Source organism: Thermobia domestica, chromosome 8, assembly GCF_964235325.1.
Source record: "Thermobia domestica chromosome 8, izTheDome1.hap1.1, whole genome shotgun sequence".
Taxonomy (NCBI): domain Eukaryota; kingdom Metazoa; phylum Arthropoda; class Insecta; order Zygentoma; family Lepismatidae; genus Thermobia; species Thermobia domestica.
Window position 1 is genome coordinate 250,665,374 of NC_137461.1, and position 23,084 is coordinate 250,688,457.

At 35.5% G+C, this 23,084-nt stretch overlaps 1 protein-coding gene across 1 annotated transcript in view; it reads left to right on the top strand.

The window, feature by feature from the left end:
- Positions 1-23,084, top strand: part of E2f1 (E2F transcription factor 1) — a 66,307-nt gene that overhangs the window by 13,063 nt on the left and 30,160 nt on the right. Inside the window, exons 3-7 of the mRNA XM_081769603.1 lie at positions 2,013-2,142; positions 6,301-6,517; positions 8,235-8,344; positions 13,853-14,001; positions 17,368-17,623. Of these exons, the coding sequence (XP_081625729.1) occupies positions 2,013-2,142; positions 6,301-6,517; positions 8,235-8,344; positions 13,853-14,001; positions 17,368-17,623 (862 nt within the window). The remainder of the gene's footprint in view (positions 1-2,012; positions 2,143-6,300; positions 6,518-8,234; positions 8,345-13,852; positions 14,002-17,367; positions 17,624-23,084) is intronic.

Below are 23,084 nucleotides of genomic sequence, written 5' to 3' on the forward strand. Positions count from 1 at the left end.
ACACACACATGTGCGTGGAAGGTCAATTTATTAGTCTCATTTTTTGTTTTTAACCACTGAAAGACCCAACATGCTCTTGTCTTAACGTAATTTTTCAGCAAGCGTTTTTAATTGAACTTACGCATTGTTTGTATATTTATGTGCAGGGTTGGCTGGTTTAAACCAAAAAACTGAAAACGTTTGTAAAGGTGTGTGTTCGTAAAATCTTGATGAACATACATTTGTGGTTATCGCGTGTCACTCCCGCATATTATATTATATTCAAACCTAAATTTTCCATTCATTACTCAGAGATAATATTACAAAAGCAACTTTTGTTTTATAAGTTTATGAATGTTTCTTTTGTAAGTTTATTATTGTTATGCAATTGCAATCAAAGAAAAATTCCAAATACTGTTTCGCTTTAATAATGTTTATACATCGAAATACCGTACTTTTTGGGAGGGGATCATGCAAACCCCACGAAAGGCATTTACTGAAATTAGAAGTGTCTTTCGTATGTATTTATGTATAAATGTACGGCTCATAGTGTTATATATATATATATATATATATATATATATATATATATATATATATATATATATATATATATATATATATATATATATATATATATATATATATAAAACTAAAAGTTATTATTTCAAGTTGGTTACTAAAACTTTTCAAATTTTACTAAACGTTACTTTTTTGGGTGGTAAAGTGGCTTTCGTGTGATTTGTTTTGCATTGGTAGTTTTCTAAGAAAAATATGAAAATAAATTGAATAAGGCAGAAACTTGTTACTCATTACTCTTCTGAAAGCTTCAATACTTGCTGCCACACGTGAAATAGTCAGTTTTATTCTTTCTAAAGCACAGTGGATGGTTGGTGATGCTTAAGCTCTCAAGGTGAGGTTGAGAGTCCTTCTGTGTCTATTCTTCTATCATAATAGTCTTAGTTTTCTGTCGTAATAGTTAACGCTCCGCTCGACGTTTTGTGTGTGTCTGTGTGTGTTTATCATGTTCATGTTCTCTTATGCTTGTATATGTTCATAAGAGTAGGTGATGACTTTGAATATTTCATGGCTTTGAGAACTCTCAATGCTAAGTTAAATATAATGTCTGGGATGAAGAAATTCGGAAATAGGCTAGAAGTGGTTCCACTTACTCAGAAGCTTTTTACATCTGCTAAGTCTGCTTACCGTAACTGCAAAGCATACTTAGAAAACCTAAGAAAGGAGGAAGCTCAAAAAAGAAGTAGAGAAGAAAAGATGAAACAAAATAACAAAGAGAGTTGATGGAGAAAGTGACAAAGGAAAAAGGGGCATGCTGAGTTTTTGGTCACTTTTCAACTATTTTCAAGACACCAGACCACTGTGAGCCCTGTAATGAGTCAGAGCCAAAGTGAACTAAAATAATTATATTTATTCACTTTTCTTACTGATATGAAAATTAATGCTTTTATTTATTTATTTATTTATTTAGTTATAACTTGAATTAATAAAGGTCGTAGTGAACTAACTTGGACATAATTAGTTCTTCTGTACTATGCAATATTTTGAAATTGTCCATATGTAATCCTATATAATGATTTCACTTGTGCAACTGTTTATCTTTTTGCCCTTCTCAAATGACTCTTGACAATTATATTAAAAGTATGTAAAGATCAGTACAACGTATCACATTTGTGGCCAATTAGTCCCGGTTTCAAGTTCAAATGGAGGACAATTTGTTTCGGACGTAAGTCGAGAAACTGTTTAGACTCCGCTTTGAGCTTATGTGATCCCTTCCAGCATAACCCTGTTGTTGCATAATAACACCAAATTAAAACAAACTTATTTCTGTCCATATGTGATACAAATACATAGAGCAAATTTTTTACACCCACCACAAAAAAAAAAACTGGTTTAAACAAAAAAAAAAATTGTTTCGTTTTATCTATAAAATCCATGGTTTTTTGCCAACCCTGCTTATGTGTGATGTTTCTATACGATATTGAAATGCTTCTTACAGAGCGATTCTTTTTCAGCAAGTAAAGAGGAGGCTAAACTTGGAAACCATACCAGTGACTGATCAGGGTTTTAAAACTCCTCGCTCAAAACGACCCCGGACATCATCGGGATGCAGTACGTCGTACACACCTAGCCCAAGTACAAAGTGTGAGTGCCATTTTATTTATTTATTTATTTATAATTGTATACTCGTAATATTAGAATTTAGGGAAGAGCTATTTAAGAATCTATCAATTTGTTAGAAAGTTTATATCTATCCTCATGATGCAGATATTTCATTATTGAATTAAGTGATAGATTCAAGAGAAAAAAATTCAAAATGAGTGTAGGGGCAGTAGCAGGATTTGTATCAATCTGTTCACATGTATTAAGTTCCGATTTTAGACCAGTGGTTATTTCGATGTCTCTTGTTATTGGTATTGTATTCCTTTTGTAGTGTACTGATAATTTGATGAGAAGTACGTGTGAGAGATTTAGTGCCTCAGCCTTTTGTCCTTTTCTCTTCGTTGGTTATCAGTTTTTCTTCTACATTAAATCTAGAGTTAAGACCTAATTATTAGCCTTCTGAGCAGGGTTTGATAATCGGCGAAGTAGAAAGAACTGTCTGATCCCGATTGATTTTCATAATTTTCAACCTCAGATAAGAGGTTTATTTGTAACACCTCTGTTTTCTGAAGATGGATATGAATATTCATCTACAATATTTCAAAGCCTAATTGTGTTTCTTCCTCAGATAGCAAATGATTGCGAATTTTACATATTTTTATTATTCCGTACATCTTATTTGTTAAAGTTCCTTAGAAGTGTATATATATATATAGTTTCAAACTTTCATAAAGAAAAAGCAATTAATGCAAAGGATTTAAAATCAAATGAACACAAGGAACTCTATAGAATAGAAATACATGTTCGATGGTCCCAGCTACGTAGTGCATAAGCACAAATTGTTCAAAAGTCCTCTAAATAACCACTTTCAGCACAACACAATCGACTATTTATACGAAACCTATTGTTTAAAGTAGTGTGTAACGTGTTTTCCAGTAAATGTATGATTTGACAGTGCAATAATATTACTCAGATAAAACCAAATTGTTTGTGATTGATGTGTTTTGAGTTGAATAACGTATTGTCCTACCTCGACTGCATGCGTACGATCGAATTTGGTGATCCCAGTTTTGGATTACTACTAGGAGCAAGAGTTTTTCGCAATTTGAAATTAAAAATTTTCGTATTTTGTCGCATTTTGAGAAATAAAATTTCTCATTTTGTCGCTAAGTAAATTATTTTACAAACTCTAATATAAATTATACAAGTTCTAATGTAATGTAATGTAATGTAACTTAGGACAATGAAGTTATTCTTTATGCAGTTACCAACAACAAATTACTTCTTTTACGAGTCCAAAAACTTAAAATATACTAGCACAGTATCATCACGATTGCCATCACAAAACACCACACATTGTATTAGTTATACACCGAAAACATATATACATGTAAAAACACATACATACAATACATAGTGCAATATCTTCTAGTGTATCTTGTCTGCAAATTATTATGATGAAAACTGCAGCATGTTGCATGTTTGAACATTTTCTTCTTTCATTTGTAGCGTTCTATCATTGATTACCAAGCTGTATTAAAAAAAAAAAAATCCTTTCACAGTCAGTATTCGTTATTAGAAGCCATATTGTCGGCAGGCACAAGTTATTTAAGTTTAAATTTTTCTCCCCTTTGAAAAATTGTACTTTTTTTTCTGTATTTTAATAACTAAAATTGAAGTTTTAAAAGGTTCGCAATTTGTCGCGTTTTGCGGCACATTTCGCTCAAAATGTCAGTTATCGCATTTTGTCGCGACTTCAAAATACCTATTTCCTTACTCAATCTGACAGTTCGTTGGAAAACCAACTCTCGGCTTTGTAGGAAAAGTTTCGCGATTTCGCAACTTAGGAAAGACTCCTGCCCCTAATGACTACAGTAACTAGGGCCCAATGTCACAAATACAGCTTTTGATGTTAACTCGTAATTGGCTGGTTCCAGTGAATAACCGGCTGAGTCGGGAAAAGTAAATTTTACAGAAGAGCAGTTTAAAGGTAAATTTTACAATAGTTACCTGGCCAATTTTGACATAACCAAATGCTGTAACTTTCTCAATTTTATGAATTCATCTTAGTCGCTTCTACACAATGTAGAACTCACCAAAAGAAGCTTATACCTGTAAAATCTCAATTTTCAGAAAGTCGACTTAGCCGGTTATTCACTAGAACCAACCAATTAATCGAGTAATCGTGGTTTGTTTTCATAGAATATAGCTTTCAAATAACCCAATGAAAAGTGATCTAAAAGAATTACGTACTCGTAAATTCCTTCTCGTGAAAGAGCTAAATGACTACGTCTGGGAGGCCAACTATGTTCCAAACTTTCCTCTCATACGTCAATAGTGGCATGAGCGTATGGCATGTGGCACCATCTTATTGATCCCCATATCCTCCAACTCAATTTAGTGTAAATTTGGCCCAATCACTATCACTGAATCTCTGGTGTAGTTCTGGGAAGAATATAGTCCGATGATGCCACAGTGCGATAAAACATAATACACTGAAACCTCCCTTAACGGACACCTCTATAATACGGACAGATTTTTTTGTCCCGGCAGAAATATATGTACTCTTACGGAACAAAACCCTCTCTTTTACGGACACTCTCAGATACGGACGCGGACAGTCCTTTTTTCTCCAAAACCTTTCAATAACCTCTTCATAACGGACAGGAATTATTCTCGGTTCTGCGATATATTACAGTAGATAGAAATGTCTTCTCCACAAGTGTATCCATCATGAGTCTTAAGCAACTGTATTGGGGATTCTCAGAGGACACTTACTAATGAATTTTACTGAGGAAAAAACATGATTTTTTCGATAAACAAAAAAGTTTAGCCGGTTAGTTGGTTCTTAACGCATCTTTTGAGAAGGTTCTGAGAATTTGAAATAAATGAAAAACGCTTTCTCTGCTGCTTTCCCTTTCCATATAGGAAAATATTCAAACATCTTTGGCATATTATTCTTCATCACTTGATGCAGTGCAAAAGAGAGTGGATTTTTTTTTTTTTTTATACAGGGTGATGACATGTACTTAAGAAAATAATCATCACGCATTATCTTTTGCAGTATACGGGTATATTAACACACCTCCAGCAATAATATTATTTAACATAAATGAATTTCTCCTTCATCCCTCCCAGTAATACAATATATTTTCATATTGATTTTACGTATTTACGCTCACGTATAATGCCTTTACTGTATATTACTGCATATAATTATCGTTGAGAAATTAAATTTTCGCAACCTCTCTGTAACGGACACCTCTCAGTAACGGACAAAAATTCATGTCCCATTGGTGTCCGTTATTCAGAGGTTTCACTGTAGTCACCTAATTTCGGATGCAACGGCTTCTCGTAAATTCCTTCTGGTTCTTGTTCACCATTCACTTAACTAGAAATGAGCTTTACCAGGAAGGGAGTTTTTTGTCCCAAACTGTGATCAGTTTCAAGTTGCTCTATATCTTTAAGCACCAAACCCACAACGTTTGTTGATGGTCCAGTGACTTCGGGTTTTCAACCTACTGTCTTACGGGTGTAAACCCAAGAATTTTCGCAATTTACTCCAAGTTGTTCCTTTAAGCTCTAATTCTTGGGAGCAGGACACAATTGATAAATTTGGCATTTCTGCAATGCACTCATTTACAGCAGCAATGTCCTCCACATTTCGGAGTCTTCGTTGTCTTGTCACATTGTGAAGAGTAAACTTCTCAAATTTTCATCAATTTGACGAATCGCAAGCACAAAGGCGATTATGTGTCCCATAGTTTTTCGCGAAGTGTAATTTGAGTAGTCTCAAAAGTCTATCCATAAAACTTGGATAATAACAATTTTTTTTGGAGGGTGTATTTAATCACGATAACTTGTCACAGTATACACACAATTGCCATCTAGTCCCACGTATCATTTGAAATAGGGTTCCTAGGTCAGTTCAGGATCATATCATTCCTATTTGGAAAACCCTTTAGTTCCGTTGATGCATGTCGACACGAATAAAATTATAAAGAACTAAGTTACGCCGTGAACTTACATGATGCTATTGTTATTTGATGCTAATAATTTAAATATCGTGTTGTAGAATTTGGTTTAGTATGTTCTATAATTATATATAGCCTGTTAATCATGAATTGATTTCAATGTTTTCCTTTTGTTTTTAGCGATTAAATTCAGGAAGTATGTTAAAGATTAGTTTTTCCGTTGTAGCCAAATCCCCTTTGGAGAGAACGCGATATGACACTTCACTGGGACTTCTTACTAAGAAGTTTGTCAGTTTATTACAAGAATCTCCGAATGGTGTTGTGGACTTAAATAAAGCTTCAGAGTGCCTGGATGTACAAAAACGTAGAATTTATGACATTACTAATGTATTGGAAGGGATTGGACTTCTTGAAAAGAAGTCTAAAAATAATATACAGTGGAGGTAAGATAAAAGGGAATTTACTTTTAATAAGGGTTTGGGCTAAACTTCCGCACATTTGCATATGTGGGATAGCACGGTTGGCTGCTTTGTTTGTCAACTTTAGTAGTTTTTCTTCTCGGTACAATAAACGCAAGTCATTTTGGAAGTGTAGTTCTTTTTATTAGTGTTTCCATTGTGTTTTTATGTATAATTTTTGGCTTTTGTTATAAGACTTGCTATTATTTAATACAAAGTCTGGGAGCATTGTTAAGCACTTATATTGTATCATTTTAGTGCAGGATGTAACAGCTGTCATTTGCAATTTTCCACTGCTCTTCATGTACCCAGTCTGAAGGATATAGGAAACACCAATTATCTTGTATGCCGAAAAGTGAAGTTTCCTAACTTGATGGTGTTTTCCTCGAGATTTGAAGGAAAACCTTAATTCAAGTAATTTGCCTCTCAAACCAGAATGCAGCCATAACTTCCAATTATTGTCTTGCATTTTGACTAATTTCCCGTGAATTCTAATCAATAAATCTGTTTCACTGATGCATGCTGTACTTAACTGCGTAACAGTTTATAGAACATTAATCTCATTTAGTTGACAGATCAGTGGCATTGATCTTAATAGACTTTGAACCATTCAATATCCTAAGTAATGAAAAAAGAGTTGAGACCCGACACAATCGGGTTTAGTACATTTAAGCAGGTTAATTCCTTCATTTTTAAGTAAACTAGTGTTCCTACGATTTTCAACTAGTGTTATTAGTTCTAGCCATATCAGTAATATACAGGGGTATTTTTCATGATTGCCTTAGGATTGTTTTTCATTGTCTATTTAACAGACTGGTCCTGTTGGGTGCTAAAAGCACATCCTGCGTATTTCAGCAACTTAATGAAAATGAATTATTTAATAAAACATACGATACGATATAAAGGGATTTATTTTTCTTGTTTTAGTTTTAGGTTACAAATTTCTTTGAGTAACTTCTACCCATCACAGTGGAAATCTCATGCACGTGGAGTATACTGTTGTAACTTCTCTACGTAATTTCTTTCCACACTGACCATATATGAAACTGACATTACTAATTCAGACTATCCACGTGAACGTTTTTGGTATATAAGATCCATTCTCATGTATTTTATACTAAGTACTGGGGAACTAACATCCTGTATTAGTGGAACGTCTGACAATTGGCTTCAGTTTCTTAGGAAAAAAGAACCTATATGGTCGCTGTGCAAATCTAAAGGTGATTCTTGAGCCGTAATCATTGCTTATACTAATATATAGTTAAGTACGTGATAGTTGCTGTAACGGCAAACGTCATCCTGCAAAGTAAATCGGTAGAAGTTCATCTTTGCATGTTAACTTAATCTAGATCGTGATTACAGAGTTAGGGTAACGTCGTAGAATTCAAACATTGTCCTGGTTGTTCATGTGGTACAGAGATTTCAGCACGAGTAGCACAGATCTAAAATTGTTCATAAGTAATACCCATTATATACTAAATTCATCATCAAACTTTCAGTATTTCCGCTGATCATGAATTACCGTAGTTTATTTATTTATTAATAATAGATACTTATTTCCATTTGGTTTATTGTTACCTTTGTCACTTGACGAATCCTATCGTATTAGCTGATATTTCTTACCTTAGAAAAAGAGAAACTGGTTTGAAGAACTTGGATATACAAAGAAAGTAGCATAGAAACCTTTTTCTTGTACTCGCAGGGGTGGTCGAATGCCAAATGATGCCCTCTTAAATCCAAGTAATCTTCATAGAGAGTTAGAAGATTTGGAAACCAAAGAAAATATCCTGGATGAGCTTATTAGGGAAGCAGGTAGGTTTATTTGGTAATCTATTAAATACATTAAATAACTGTACAGTTAGGATGTCACTTGTAAAACACTGTGAAAAACGAATATGCTCTGTACTGTATTGTGATCTGATAATCTGGATTTATTTAACATTTGTGTATAGGTATGGTGTACAAAGTATTAAGTATATTTTATAAAATCAGGTCGAGTATGGTATAGTATGGTGATAATCATGCTTTCTAATATTAGTAAAGAGGCAAATGTGTTATTCGTATGGTATTCTGTTTATTAGCAGATCAGTTAATTATAGCATATTTACCTTGCTTATTTGGTTAGCGAGGCAGGTATCAGTATTCCGGTGTCAGCAATGTTAATTAGATGTCAAAACCGTGTCGACAATTTCCACGGCCAAACAGACCTCGGCAGAAGTTTTTTTCCAATGGACTACATATAACGTGACGCTCCCTTTCCTATAGTTGCGACCTGTTGGTCGAAGAGAGTTAAAACTTTTTTGTATGAATTCCTGGAAAAGTAGTTGCTATTAAATAGTGCATCAAGTGTTAAGAGGGCGGTGACGATTAATTTGTATGGTAACAATGTAGACTGAATTCTTACCAAACAATTATTTTTCTGTCATACATTAGTCTGGCAGTTTGTTTAATTTTTCTATTACATTATTACCAGTGTCTACTATTCTGTGATCTTTCTGACACGTCTTTCATCACGAAACACCCATGAGGATAATTTTCCATAAGTGTTCATCAAAAATGAAAGCATTGTAGTAACTAAGAGTGCACACAGGTAACTCTATTTATATAGACGCCTAGTTAATTTGAAAATACTGTCAGAGGTTTGGAAAAGAAACACGCAATGTTGACGAAATATTGATATCCTCTTGCAAGATAATATACGGTATAGAAATGTGGAGCTTAAAGAGCACCAGTCAGTTTTCAAAATGTCCACCTTGAGCCTAGATGCAGGTCCAGAGTTTGGCGATTCACTCGTCAGTGGAATTACGATATGCCAGTGGGGAAGTGGTGGGCTGCCTTGTCCAGAGCACGCTTCTGAGAGTTCATATCTTCTTACAGGCCATTGATTGAAGCACTGACCGGTTTAGATTTGGGCTGCAAGAGGGCCAGTCTGATCTGGAGATGAAATCGGACGTGGCCCGTAGCCACTCTATGCTGACCAGATTTTGTGCGCGGGATCAGAATCCTGTTGGAATATCCACTGTAGGTTGGGAAACATGGTGGCACTCAGTGATTTCACAATGTGCTCCAGCACTATGATTTGGTACACAGTAATCGGTGCCTTTCTCTTGTTCACAAAAATGGAGCAGTGTTGTGCCGTTGAAGCTCACACCTCACTCCGCAACACCATGACTGGTGGGTGATGGGACCGTCCACCCTGGAAAGACTTTCAGTAGCTTCCCATGCTAATGTGTATACAAGTCATTTTGGGCATTAAAAGGACTGCTCAGCTGTAAACAGCTTCTCGTCGGAAAAGATAATTGCGTGTGAACACCTTAGAAGAAGTTTGGATTTCACCACTGCTGGCGTTACACATCAGTCAGGAGGCTGAGTTCCAGGTTCAAATTGACCACTCGTGACGTGGTTAGTCTCGAAATAGACATCTCTCGGGACATCATTGATTGAATCCTGACTACTCTCGCTGAAGCTTTGTAGATACGCCTTTGTGTCTACTGTGCCACGACCTTCTCAATCACAAGGCCATGGGGCTACATTTAGGTTCAGCCGTGACGTCACAACGAGTAGGTACAAACAAAGACGACAGATTCCTGCGAGGGTGAACGACACTTGTGTGGCTAGTTAAACAGTGAGCGCGTCTTTTGAAAGTGTATGCGGTGGCGTTAAGTGAATTCTTATTTTAAGTGTTTATTTGTGTTTAATTTAAGTGCTTTAAGTGTTTATAATTTGAAGGCAAAAGTGCATTTTACTTGTTGTGTCCCGAATTGTAAAGGAATTACGGAAACGGTCCAAAAGTTTCTGTTTCCAGTTGAAGACAATCTACGAGAAAAATGGCTCCGTAAAATGTACAAAAAGACTTCATAGTCACCCAATCCAGCAGGGTAAGGCTGTATTTTTTTCTCAGGATAGTTCATAAGAATGATTCTTAAGATATAATCTAAAAGGTATTTTTATTTATTTGTTTAGTTAGTTTTTAAGTACGATATTAACTTACTTCTTTGCAGCATTATTTACATAAAAACAAGAACTTTCAGATTTTTTGTGTTCTTAAAATAGATAGAATTTGAGCAAATTCAATAATTCAGGAACTACCTATATATATTAATATCATATAGTCTTCTCTGGAAGTAAGCAACAATACGATATATTGACATATTCCTCAGATTCAATGATGATAATTATATTTAAGTACCAGATCAATAAATCAGTACTCTGAATCAGAACCATACGAAATTATAGTTTAATTATCGAATTTGTTTATTGTATCAATGGCAAAAACGCCAAACATGTATCTGCGAGTATCAACAATGCCTATGGTTGTAAAAAAGAAAAAAAAAAAAAAAAAAAAGTATTTTTAAAAAGAATGGTAATTTATTTTATATTCACGTTTGGGCATTCACAATTGACAGACAACAGCAATATTTGTTTATCATACATTAATTATAAAAAGAAGTAACAGCATCAAATATGAATAAGGAGCCCGTGTCTTCTTCAAAACAAGCTTCAGTAATTTAGCCTATATGGTTAAGAGGGTCAGTGAGTTGAAATGTGATTATTTCGATAGGCCTACTTCATTTGTAGAACGAATTCAGGATGTGAAATCCTGATGGGAGAACGAAAGATATTTACCTTCACTTAATAGTTTTGATTTAAATTCCACACCCATTAGCAAGTTATTGGGGCTGGGTAGGGGAATGAATAAAATTACACAATTGTCAGTATGAAAATTAATTACAGTAATTCATATGTAATTAACGGGTGAACTAGTGATATGGGAAGTCAGTGGTGTACGCAAAATTTCACGAGGAAAATGGCCCAAACATCAAAGAAAGACAAAAAGCAACTAGGGTTATTATGATCTGACAACTTTGTATACATAATTCCACATTATGTAATAATTACGAATGTTCATACATGTGATCTTTGTCAAAGCATTCCAATGGAAAGTTTTTTTTTTTCAGTCCTACACACAAATTCGATTGTGATGATTTGGCACTGTCCGTACTAATATTTGAGTGTTGGTTACAGAATGTAATTTTATTGACTTCTCCGATTTCAGTTATTATCTTCGCCCTAGGTGTTGGTTCAGTGGCTAGTGCGTGAACCTTTTGTGCATCAGGTCTCGGGTTCAAATTCCACCCTCAACTGTAGATCTACTGTCCTCGTCTCATACAGACTCGGTGCTGAAAAAGTATGGTTTTGTTTGATTTGGTTTCGTGTCTCTCCCAGTTACATAATCAATTACAGAACGCTTTCTCAAAACAGATTTGAAGATCTCTCAACAATTACCATTAAGCAACAAAATTTAGCAGATTATTTCTTCTGTATCAAGACCAGTAATTACTTTACGAGACGAGGCGAGACGAGAAAATCTTTTTAAAGAATTTAGACAAGACGAGAAATAGTTCTTCGTAAATCGAGACGAGACGAAAATCCAAAAAAAAGTGAAGATTTTCTACTCTCGTGGTCCGCGAAGAATGTAATATAACAATATTTAAATCATATTAATTATTGAAGTATATTATGTAATCACTTACGTATCTTCAAATGTTGATGAATGATCTTCATTGTGCTCGTACAATCACTTGCATAATTTATGAATTTTTACTATGAATCATGTAATACTAAAACACTGAGATCTAAGACTTGAGTGAACCAGTGTTGCCCACGAGACTTGACAAATATCTTGTCTCGATGATGAGACGAGTATTGTCATTTTTGTAGGCTCGTCTCTAATTGGAACATACACTTCTCGTCTCGTTTCCCACAAATTTCTGTATCGTGGACAACATTACTCTTGAGCTTCTCCAAGTACTGAATTTCTCAGTCACCTTTCGTGTCACTTGTTAAATTCAGCTTATCTTTTAAATATAATTTCTTCCTAATCATTTTTTTTTTTTAAGTTTCGTATCGCAAACGCGAGGACTGTATCTTGCAAAAACATTTTCTTAAATGCAAATAGCTAATAATAACAAAACGAAGTAGTAAACGCGTTTGATCACCGTATCTCCTGGGTGACGTGGAAAGCGGGGAATAATAATAATAATAATAATAATAATAATAATAATAATAAAGAGGAAGAAGAATCAGTCGCAGTAGCAGTGCGACTTTTATTTCCTTGGTATAACAACATTAATTTGCAACAGGTTCCTGGTAGAGCATTCACCTCTGGGGCATGGGGTCTCTGGTTCGATCCCAGCTCTCTAGAAGTGAGCTTTATAGTGAACAAATATCGCATGGATGAGTGTCTTGAAGTTCTTCCATTTTCTTTACTCCACCATTTCGTTCATTATCATCATCACCGCCTTCATTAGACTAGGATCATAATTGTTATAAACAAATGCAACTAATCCCTAACAAGCACAAACCACGCCTAAAAAGTAAAACAAAACAACATATGCATGCACGCCAGTAATACATTTAAATGTGTTTCTAATTGCCAAATATGCTCTCGAAATATTTTCATGAACATTTTCTCTATGCGCTCTAACATGATATAAAGATTTTGGAAAAATGTGTAGTTTTAAATGTTTTTAACCTATTATTTTGTTAAAATTTCGATGTCAGAAATATAATATTTAAGAATAATTTTCTTCATAATAAGTTTCTTATTATTATTATCCTCTCAATAATAACAGTCTTAATTTGAATATGATCAAAGTTCTATGTCTCTCTGTCTCTTCGTATTTCTTCTTAGCACTCAATGCGTATCGCTTGAAATTACTTTCTCTCTCTCGCTATATATATATATATATATATATATATATATATATATATATATATATATATATATATATATATATATATATATACATACACTTTAAAAATCATTTTTGTAATACAACTTGTTTTTAGACTCTGCCCGACACACTGCGCCTGCCTGTCCCTACTTTGTGTGACGTCACTCGCTACGACGAAGGCCTTCTCTCTTCCGAGGGTAGTGACTGTGCGCGGCCTGCCACTGCGCTGCTGGTAATTGACACTTCCCGTTTCATTATAACGCTGGCTGGTGCGGTAGACAAATCATAGTCATTTGCACAGTTTCAGGTTGGCAAAGATCCTTCTGGTTATGACTAGCAGGATTCTCATAGTCTCCCACTCCATCATACACATTTCCACTGCCGCACATCTCATAGTGGAATGAGCAGCTCAGGGACCCACGATACCCGTATGGCAAGCACTCACTCAAACCCAGAATAGTCAATGGCCAGTCGAAATCTGACAATATTTATGAAATAGCTAGGTTATGTATAACATATACACTTTTAAAAGTACATATTCTTTTTTAACGTAATGGCAATGAATTTTATTTTCGTATTACAGAAACTGAAGTAAGGGAATTTAGTAAGGACAAACAGTATGCGTACGTTACTTATAATGACTTAAGAAGTATACCTGATTATAAGAACCGAACTGTGATGGTAATTAAGGCTCCTCCTGAAGCGAAACTTCAAGTACCGCATCCTAGCCATGTAAGTATATTTTATATATATATGTGTAAATACTCATAAGCTCCTGCATAGATGAGTCAACTAATTTCCTCAATTCACCCCAACCTAATACAAGGTTTCAGAACATTTTCGAACCTAAAAAATACGTATGCTAAATAAGAGAACATCGGTGGGTGTTTCACTTAAATGCCAATGCAAAAATTCTATGGTAAGTTCCATACATAGCTAATGTCTTTGTAACGCATTGAAAATAGTGCCGAGAGTAGTGGTGGCAAGTCATATTGACTCATACAATATCTCGTTGTACAGTATTTTACGGTTGATTCTTACGTAGAAAGATCTATAACGTAATGTCGAAAGTTTTGTCATTATACAGTTCTTTCTACATATTTAAACCACACCACGTTATATTAAACTTGTAACACCATGAAAGAAAAGTGGAAATGATCAATCCTGAAGATAAAAGCTCATTGTGGAGTCATACATTATCGCTGTACACCATCCCATAATCCACGAAGATTGGATAGAGTAGGATGCAGGGCACGCGCATGCCTCTTGACAGCATCCTTTGTTCTCAATGGGATTGAGATTAGAGCTCCTCGTCTGCCAGGCAAGCATCTTCACATGAGTGGAGTGGACATTGAACCAGTCAGCCATGATTTGGTAGCAGTGGGCTGGAACATTGTCTTGCTGTAAATATAGCGTGCTTGAGGAAACGGACAAAGTGGTAAACATGATCTGCCAGCAGGTTTCTGTAACGTTCGTCGGTGAGAGTCGTCAGATGTTCTAAGGATCTCATTTCACCCCACTTGAACAATTTCCATACCAGGATACCACCACTAACCGATCTGAACTGTACCCTGCTGGCCTCATATGGTTGACGACGCATTCGTGCCCTCCAATCGACGTATATCAACTGTTGCCTCAACGCATCTGCCCAGGAGACTTCTTTCAACGCTTGAAAGGTCCAACCACCATGTTCCTCTGCCCATGTCGGTCGTTGTGCTTTGTGACCGACCGGCTGTAGGCAGAGGTACTCTTGTTTCTGTACCCCATTGTGAGGTTTTTCTAGGTGGTATAACTGCTCACACGGTGTTATTTAGCATTGGATTGATGAGTTATCTGCATTATGTTACCCGTCTCTACGCTCTTATTCGAGCTAGCCGATGGTGACCTCTCAGCAACCCGTTATTATGCCATGATAGTTGATTCTTGCTGCGGTGGTTTTGTCCGAATACAAATATTCACGGCACAACCCTGATACGATACCACAGTGCCTAAGCGACTTGAGAAATGATGTGCTTCATACGTCTGGTTGTAACAATCTGACCATGATCAAATGAATTTAGGTCTCGCCATCCTGTAATAAATTATTATTTCTAGAGCCCGCATAATGTCTGATGTGCTCTTTTACATACCACGTCCTCCTGTCACATTTGCTGGATATAAAACATTTTGGTGCCCTGCTTTCATCGTGTTTTTCCTGTTACTTAGTGATATTTGATTAAATAAATGAAACCTTACAAGAATGAAAATAGCACTGACGTTTCATATAGTTGTGTTCGTTTTTTTTTCTTTTTTTTCTTTTTTTCTTATTTGATAAAGCGTAATGGTAAAGCTTGTAGTCTAGTGATTATGTTAATATTGCCACAATTGTGTAGTAAATTTATATAGCTTAAATAAATATCCACAAATAAGAAATTAATATATCGGTGCAACAAAGAACGATGCTATCGACCCGTTTCGTTTGTCAAAAATTTCAACACTGTCATTTTTTCACCCCTTTTCATAAGGTGGGGCTGAACATAATGGCATTGAGAGCATCACTATTAATTTCAGCGACCACCCCAAAAGCTATGGATTGCACAATAATCACTAATATCGGTTGTTTTGGATTCTTTTAAATGTCAATGGATTCTTTCAACTTCCACCACTTACGATGTCTTACTACTCTTGTATGTTACTTCTCAAGATAAGACAAAAAATATAGACCAAATGCTTCCTTTCGGAGCTTTAGGCTGCCGAAAACATGGAAAAATGAACTTTAAAGGTCCGTAGCTCCAAAACTATGGGACCTACCGTAGTCGGGTTAAGACTACTTAGGAACTAATGTGTGCTCTATCCAAAAATACATTTTTCAGAATCCTAGGGACTCACGCAACCGTTTTTGTACAGGCAGTTTTGTTACGGGCATATAATCTGAAGTACTCACTAACCTCTATAAAAATTGTTGCGAAAGTACTGCATGTATTTTTGGATAGAGCATATATTAGTTCCTTAGTAAAGTCTTAACCCGACTACGGTAGGCCCCATAGTTTTGGAGCTATGGACCTTTAAAGTTAATTTTTCCACTTTTTCGGCAGACTATAACTCCGAAAGGAAGCATTTGTGCACCCAGGTTGGACTATACTTTTTGTCATATCTTGGTGTCAGGAATCACGTCCGAAACGTCGGTGTTTTGGAACACCCAAAGGTGTTGTTCTGTACATTTCCAATCCAGCTGGTATAACAGTTCTTGTCTAAACTGGGGCTTGTATGTAATCGGAAAGTGTCATTCAGTAGCTTAGCGACCTCGAAAACTGTATTCGAGACTAATCTGGGTCATTTGAGACATTTTTTGAACTCGATTCCCTTGCCGATGGAGGCTGAACTTTAATGCTATCGGGACTGATTATTCATCTCAGCGACACCGATAAGTTTGGATTCGACATTAATATCGGTCGTTTTCAATTGTTTCTACACTTCACCTCCTTCCTACCTTTAGGGTGCTAATGAGGGGTTAAACATAGACTTAAAACGACATTTGGAGTGTCACTATTTCTCAGAAACCCCAAACACTATGAATTTGATGCTAATGTATGTCACTTTTATTTATCTATTTATTTAATTATTACAAGTTCCCTACTTTTACACATCATCCTACGGATGTTAGTGATCTTAATCCAGTGGGAAGTGAACTTGCATTTAAAGGCTATTAAAACTGTCACCAAGCGACCTGAGAGCCACGAAAACTCCGTTAAGACATTACAGAATTTCTCAGCTTTCGAGTTTCCTTCATTTCAATGGATAACTGATGTTCTTTCTCTGCGCGTCCTCAGGTTTGATTCCCGATAGATGTACTTTCGTATTGTTTCGAGTGTTAGTTCGGGTCTCACTTTAGAGCAGTAGATCCAGTTTGCGTTACTTCGTTGATGAAAGTCCTATCAACTCTAAGTGAAAGGAAATGTGTAATAAATAGTAATACTAATGGAAAGGTTCGAAAACAATGAAAATATTGAACATTTGTGTGTCAGTCATGTGATTTTCTTTTTTCTCCTACACTACAATGCAACTTAGTATTTAGTAAATTTTGTGAAATCGTTGCACAGGTCTCTCGATTTATTTTAGGGTCTTCAGATGCATATGAAGAGTGATAGGGGCGAGATAGAAGTTTTTCTGTGCCCAGAAAATGAAAATGAACAGAATAGAATAGTTGCTAGTGAGGCTACAAGTACACCAGTGAAGGAAGATAGCACATTTCAAGAGCCTTTAAGTGATAGTGGTAGTACGTCATTTAGAAACGCGCTTATCTCTGAGTCAGACGATTTTGGACCAATGGGAGGAGGCAAACTTCAATTACAGACAGAGGATCAAACGGATATTGGTACGTACCGACGATTTGTGCTAATTTTTCATGTACCTTGTGTGTTCTGGGTACTTATTGTATATTATTTATTTTAAGAGGTGTACTGTGTCTTATGTTACTATATTAGATAATACTTTTTTCTTCATAAAGAAAAAGATTAATCAGGTTAGTATATATCGTAGACGAAATAGTGTGTAAACTATTGTAAAGATGGTTCAAAGATAATTTATGGTCCAAATAAATATAGTTTATAGAAAAAGTTATTACATTTCGCAAAAATGCCAGTGGAGTTCCAATATAGGAGCATATATTGGTATAAAATTCAGTCTAACTAATGTAATGAGGACTGTCAATATATTTGATGCTTTGTTTTGTATAAGCAACCCTCCCTCGTCTCTTTCTTTTCCAACCCCAAGCTGAGTCTAACCTAAAATAAAACGCATGGTTTTATAAATTATTACGTTTACATCCACAAGCTTCCTCGTGGCTGTATAGTTAGCGTACGCTTCTGTGACGCTGGAGACCTAGATGGAGTTCCCGAAGGGAGCTCAAGTTGTTTGGATCGCACGTGAAGTTGTAGGTCCGCGTCTCATATAACCTCGATGCTGAAACGCTTAACCCTAATTTGACGAAATTTCAGCGGTATTTTGTTTTCAATGGGAGAGGATTCACTTTCTCATTGGTGATCCATTCCGGCTTCAAGCAGTATTATTATTGGTACTCCCCAAATATTTACGCCATTTTATATGTCATATCAGAAATAACTATGGACAGAAGAATGAATCTTTAACTACCGGCAGCTGCGCGGTTAGTGACCTTGGTTGCCTAGAAACAGTGTGAAACAGTAGTGTAGTGATTGAACTACCTTCCCTTCCTCTTTGTTTACAAGTATAACTGTCTTGTCAGAAGCCAGCTTTTCGTTAACTGCGCTGTGATGATGGTGTATTTCTTGATCTTCGGAATAATCCATATTCCTTCTTTCAAAGATGAGGAAATGGTAAGGCAAAAGAATAAAAAATATATTTTTTAAAACCTCGCATAAGCTGATGGAAAATGTAATATGCTGATTGCCAACGATATCATTGCAAATAGATTTTAATCAGTCATCACTGATGGAACTGGAAGACTTACTAATCTGTAGACAGTATTGTGACTTCCTAAATTTAAGTGTTTTTTTTTTTTTTTTTTTTTCCTGACACTTTATAGCTAAAGGAGAGTTTCACCATAAATTATGAAGGTAGTTTTACCATAAAAGACTGCAAGTATAGTTGGACTTAAAGTATGAGCATTTTTATCTCGTACAGGATAACTTCAAATAGTGATCATGGTATCAGCTATCTTCGGTATCGTTTTCTTTTACTGAAGCAAAATATTGATAACTGTATGGTGTAACATTACTTAAGCAATTTGTTATAAAAGGTATGCTTGTACGGTCAGCGACAGTTCTTTCCGTTTGGTAGAGTTTTGAAAATAATGGTGGTATGGCTGAATGTACAGAAAATCACATTCCTTTTAATTTACTGAAAACTGTGTATTCAAATTGTCCTTCCATTCTGAAGTTATTTACAAATCTAGTTTCATTAAATTGAAACAACTTTTGTCGCTTACTGTACAACATTATTCCAAGTAGGTCTGCTCATGTATTCAATAGATGTGAATATGTAGCTTTGTAGTGATTTAGTTATTAACATTTATACAGTTTTTATGTAAATCTTTGTTACACAAAAATGTAAACCGTCCAAATGCCTGGTCGAACGGTTAACAAACAAAACAAAAAATCCAAGAATACATCAACGTAGGTGACTTTATAACAATGTTGGCAAGCTAAAGTAAGAATACAAGGAAAATAGAAATTTGCTGAAATTTTCTGGCAGTCAAGAAGGGTTTTCTGGGGAGTACACCAGATAGAATCTTTTATTCATATAACATTTATTAAGTGCTATATGTAGGTCATTTTTTGTCATGAGTTCTCTTATGCTAATTTCTTAAATGTATTACAATTGCATAATCAGTTTTGTTTACATTGAGAATGAAAGTAATGTGTGTTTTGGAAGTATTCGTCAATGAGATTAACTATATAAAAAAAATAACATAATAGTGTATTTTGACCGCCTTTAATTCTGGTATATAGTTTGAAAATGTTCAGTAACATTCGAAGACAGAGTTGCTCCTTCTCTGAATATGTTCCAGAATGTTGTCTTATTTGTAATATTGCATGTACATTCTTTCAAATTCTTTTCATGTGATAGTAGTGCCAGACTAATTTGTTTATTAGATGCTAGAGGATTTTGTTCTAATGCATTACTATTCAACATTGCTTTTATATTACTTGCTTATTCTGCATGCAATATTGGATGGCTAACAAAAATGTTCCCCTCTTAGCGTTTGGTTTCGCAGCTAATTTTAAGTTTTTCTTTCTGAACAGTTGTGCTTTATAATAAACATTTTGTTTTGTATGGGAAGTAGAAGCCACTTTCTTTCCTTCACCTTAAAGATCCTTTTCTTCATACATTCGATTATATTCATTTATTGTTCGTTTATGGGGAAAAGAAAAAAAATGCTGTATAACACCTAATATGTGTTCGAGCGTTTTTCAGTTACGTTAAGAAGTTTACCTAGATAAACTGAAGCCTAAATGGTTGATTTTTTTTTTTTTCACCATTATTGTTAGTTCTTGAGTATAGGTTGGTTGATTGTTGGTTTGAATAAGGGAGAAGAAACCCATATTTCTCTTTAATTCTGATATTTGGATCAAAAGATCCAATATATTTCAGGCAAAAATTTTATTGTAGACCTTATACCTGGAGAACTACATTAGTATAGCCAAACCCAAACTATAACTTAGTATGATGTGTTTATTACGCGAAAAATACGAAAATTCGATTTATGGGCCATTCAAAATTTTTGTGGCCCCTGATCCAAAAACTAATTGTTTAAGGGCGCAATTTTTTTTTTTTTTTTTTATCATTTCTAAAATTCTTGTTTTAATCCTGTTCAAACGAGGTTGAAAGATTGCCTAGTGTTAACCTAAGAGTCACGATGGCGTCGTGTCCTAAAAGTCAAGTAATATTTTTCTTAATTTATTACACAAAAACTAGAAGTAATATAGCTGTCTTGTATGTCATATGAAAGAGTATCTCAATTTTTATTTTTAATGCACGAGTTCACAATACCTCGATATGGGAACCATGTGTAACAGGAGATATGTCTAGATGGTAATCAAATTCTTGTCATACTCGTTGGAGCATATCCTGAGATAGTGGTAGCAACTTCTTCAATCCTGCACGTGAGTTCTACATTTTCTGGTAACTGTGACACATGCGCACTCTTTTATGTACCCCCATAAGAAGTCACAGGGAATTGGCTCTGGGAATCTTGGAGGCCACGTGTCGAAACACTTATTATTCCATGCTCGCCATATCCAGCGTTGAGGTAACTCATTGTTCAGGAATTCACGAACGTCGTGACGGGGAAGGAGGGCACACCCCGTCCTGTTGGAACAGGAAATTGTCAGCAGCATCTTGCATTTGTGGGAACAACCAATGCTGTTTATATCGAACACCAATACAGCGCGCTCTGCACCAGAAGTCGCCATGTTTACAACACGCAAACGCCAACTGCGGTGAATGTGGAAACTACGAGCACTGCCTGAAAAAAAGATATTCTTTCATATGACATACACGACAGCTATATCACTCGTAGTTTGTGTAATAAATCAAGAAAAGTGTTACCGGATTTCAGGACAATGTGTATAACTATTCACTGGTCCCGGTTTAATCCTCGGAACGGAATTATACGGACGAGTGCTTTACCTTACCTATGAAGTAGGTGTAACTGCTTTGGATGAGTTAATGGCTACTGATAGTGGTCCCATTACATTTACCTAGATCTGTGTGTGGTACCTTTATTCTTAGGGAAGGGAAACGGGAGGAAAATAGATCTCACTTTGAACTGAACGCGCACTGGTAATTTTCTCCTGCTCTTAGCATGGCAGATTAAGCCCATTTATTCTTGTGGGAAGCATGACTACATAACTCATGAAACTATTCTACACTATTGTATATCCTTGACATTCACTGCTTCTGCAAGGCAGACTTACTTTAAATTCATACATTAGCTGACTTGAATCCCGTTGTTTTAGCTCACATTTATAGATTAAACTTTACTTAATTCGATTTCAGTTTATTAATATGTCCCAACATTCTAAGTATGCATAACAACGTAAAATGAAAATCCTTGCATAATTTGGGAGGCTTATTTTTCGGATAGTTCAGCAAAACTTGTCTGCTTTATTGGTATTTGTGTTATTTCCGTTCGTTGAAGGAAGATTGTGAAAGTACTAGAACTTCTGCAGACATCTGTTTTTGTAGATAGATGTGATTCGGAAATCCATCAGTAGGACGTTTAATATGTGGCCCTGTTGTTAAAGATATGAAATGGTGGGCATAAATCATAAATCTTAATGATCAATGTTTTTCACTTGTCGCGGAAATTGCTGGAGCTGTAGGTACTTAATATTTCCTTTAAAGCATTTTTCGTGAAAGTAAAGCATGCATTCCGTAATTGTTTTTAATATCTCACTAAAGTTTGTATTTACAAGTGGCTTGTTTTACTGTAACGCTTTTCTGCTTGTAATTATTGAATTTGGTCGAGTTTGTTTTAACGATAGTGTTTTTTTCAACCAAGAAGTTACTCTGCTTATAAAAGTTGTACTCAAAGTGCAAACTGTTCGTCGTGGGAGATGTCTGGTATTGCAAGTTATCACCCGGGACGAAGCCATCTGAAGTGCTGATTTAATCACTGTTGTTGAGGGGACGGAACTCTGGCTGTGACTTGTGTAGTTATTGGATTTCACATCACAGACAGAGTTCTAGTTTCCTTGCCAACGCAATACTACGGGAGGTTGGTAAGTACGAGTTTTCCTAATTTTTTTGTGCATAGCTTTGTGATGGCGTCTTTTTTAAATTCATTACTCTTGGGTTAACTGCTAATTCTTGTTTCTGCTTGAATGTTTCTTCCGGTGACGCTGAATAACGTGGCTGCTGCAGAATTAAGGACCGTGTAGCACCATGTGATTCAGCGTAATCTGAAGAAGTTTGGCTATGGCACTGCTGCTAATACAACTATGCTTGAATGTTAAGCGAAGATGTGAACGGGTTTTTGTTTCTTCTTTGCCTGCTTTGTGTTTCATTAGTAGAGGAGCACTCTGCACTACAAAATGCTGTGTAAGTAAATTATACATTTTTGTTTTCATAGTGCAAATTATTCATACGTATTATTAATCGGGACTTGCCACCAGGTTGGACCACTTGTAAGTAAGAATTTTGGGTTAAAGATAATTCACAAAGAAACGTAGCAATAAAAATTTATGGCATTTCTGGATGTAGATAACTGTCAGATTGGTTGGTATACTTAAACCGTTTTTTACCTACTTAGATAATGATACATACTTTGACATTTTCTTGCTCTTACAGTAACT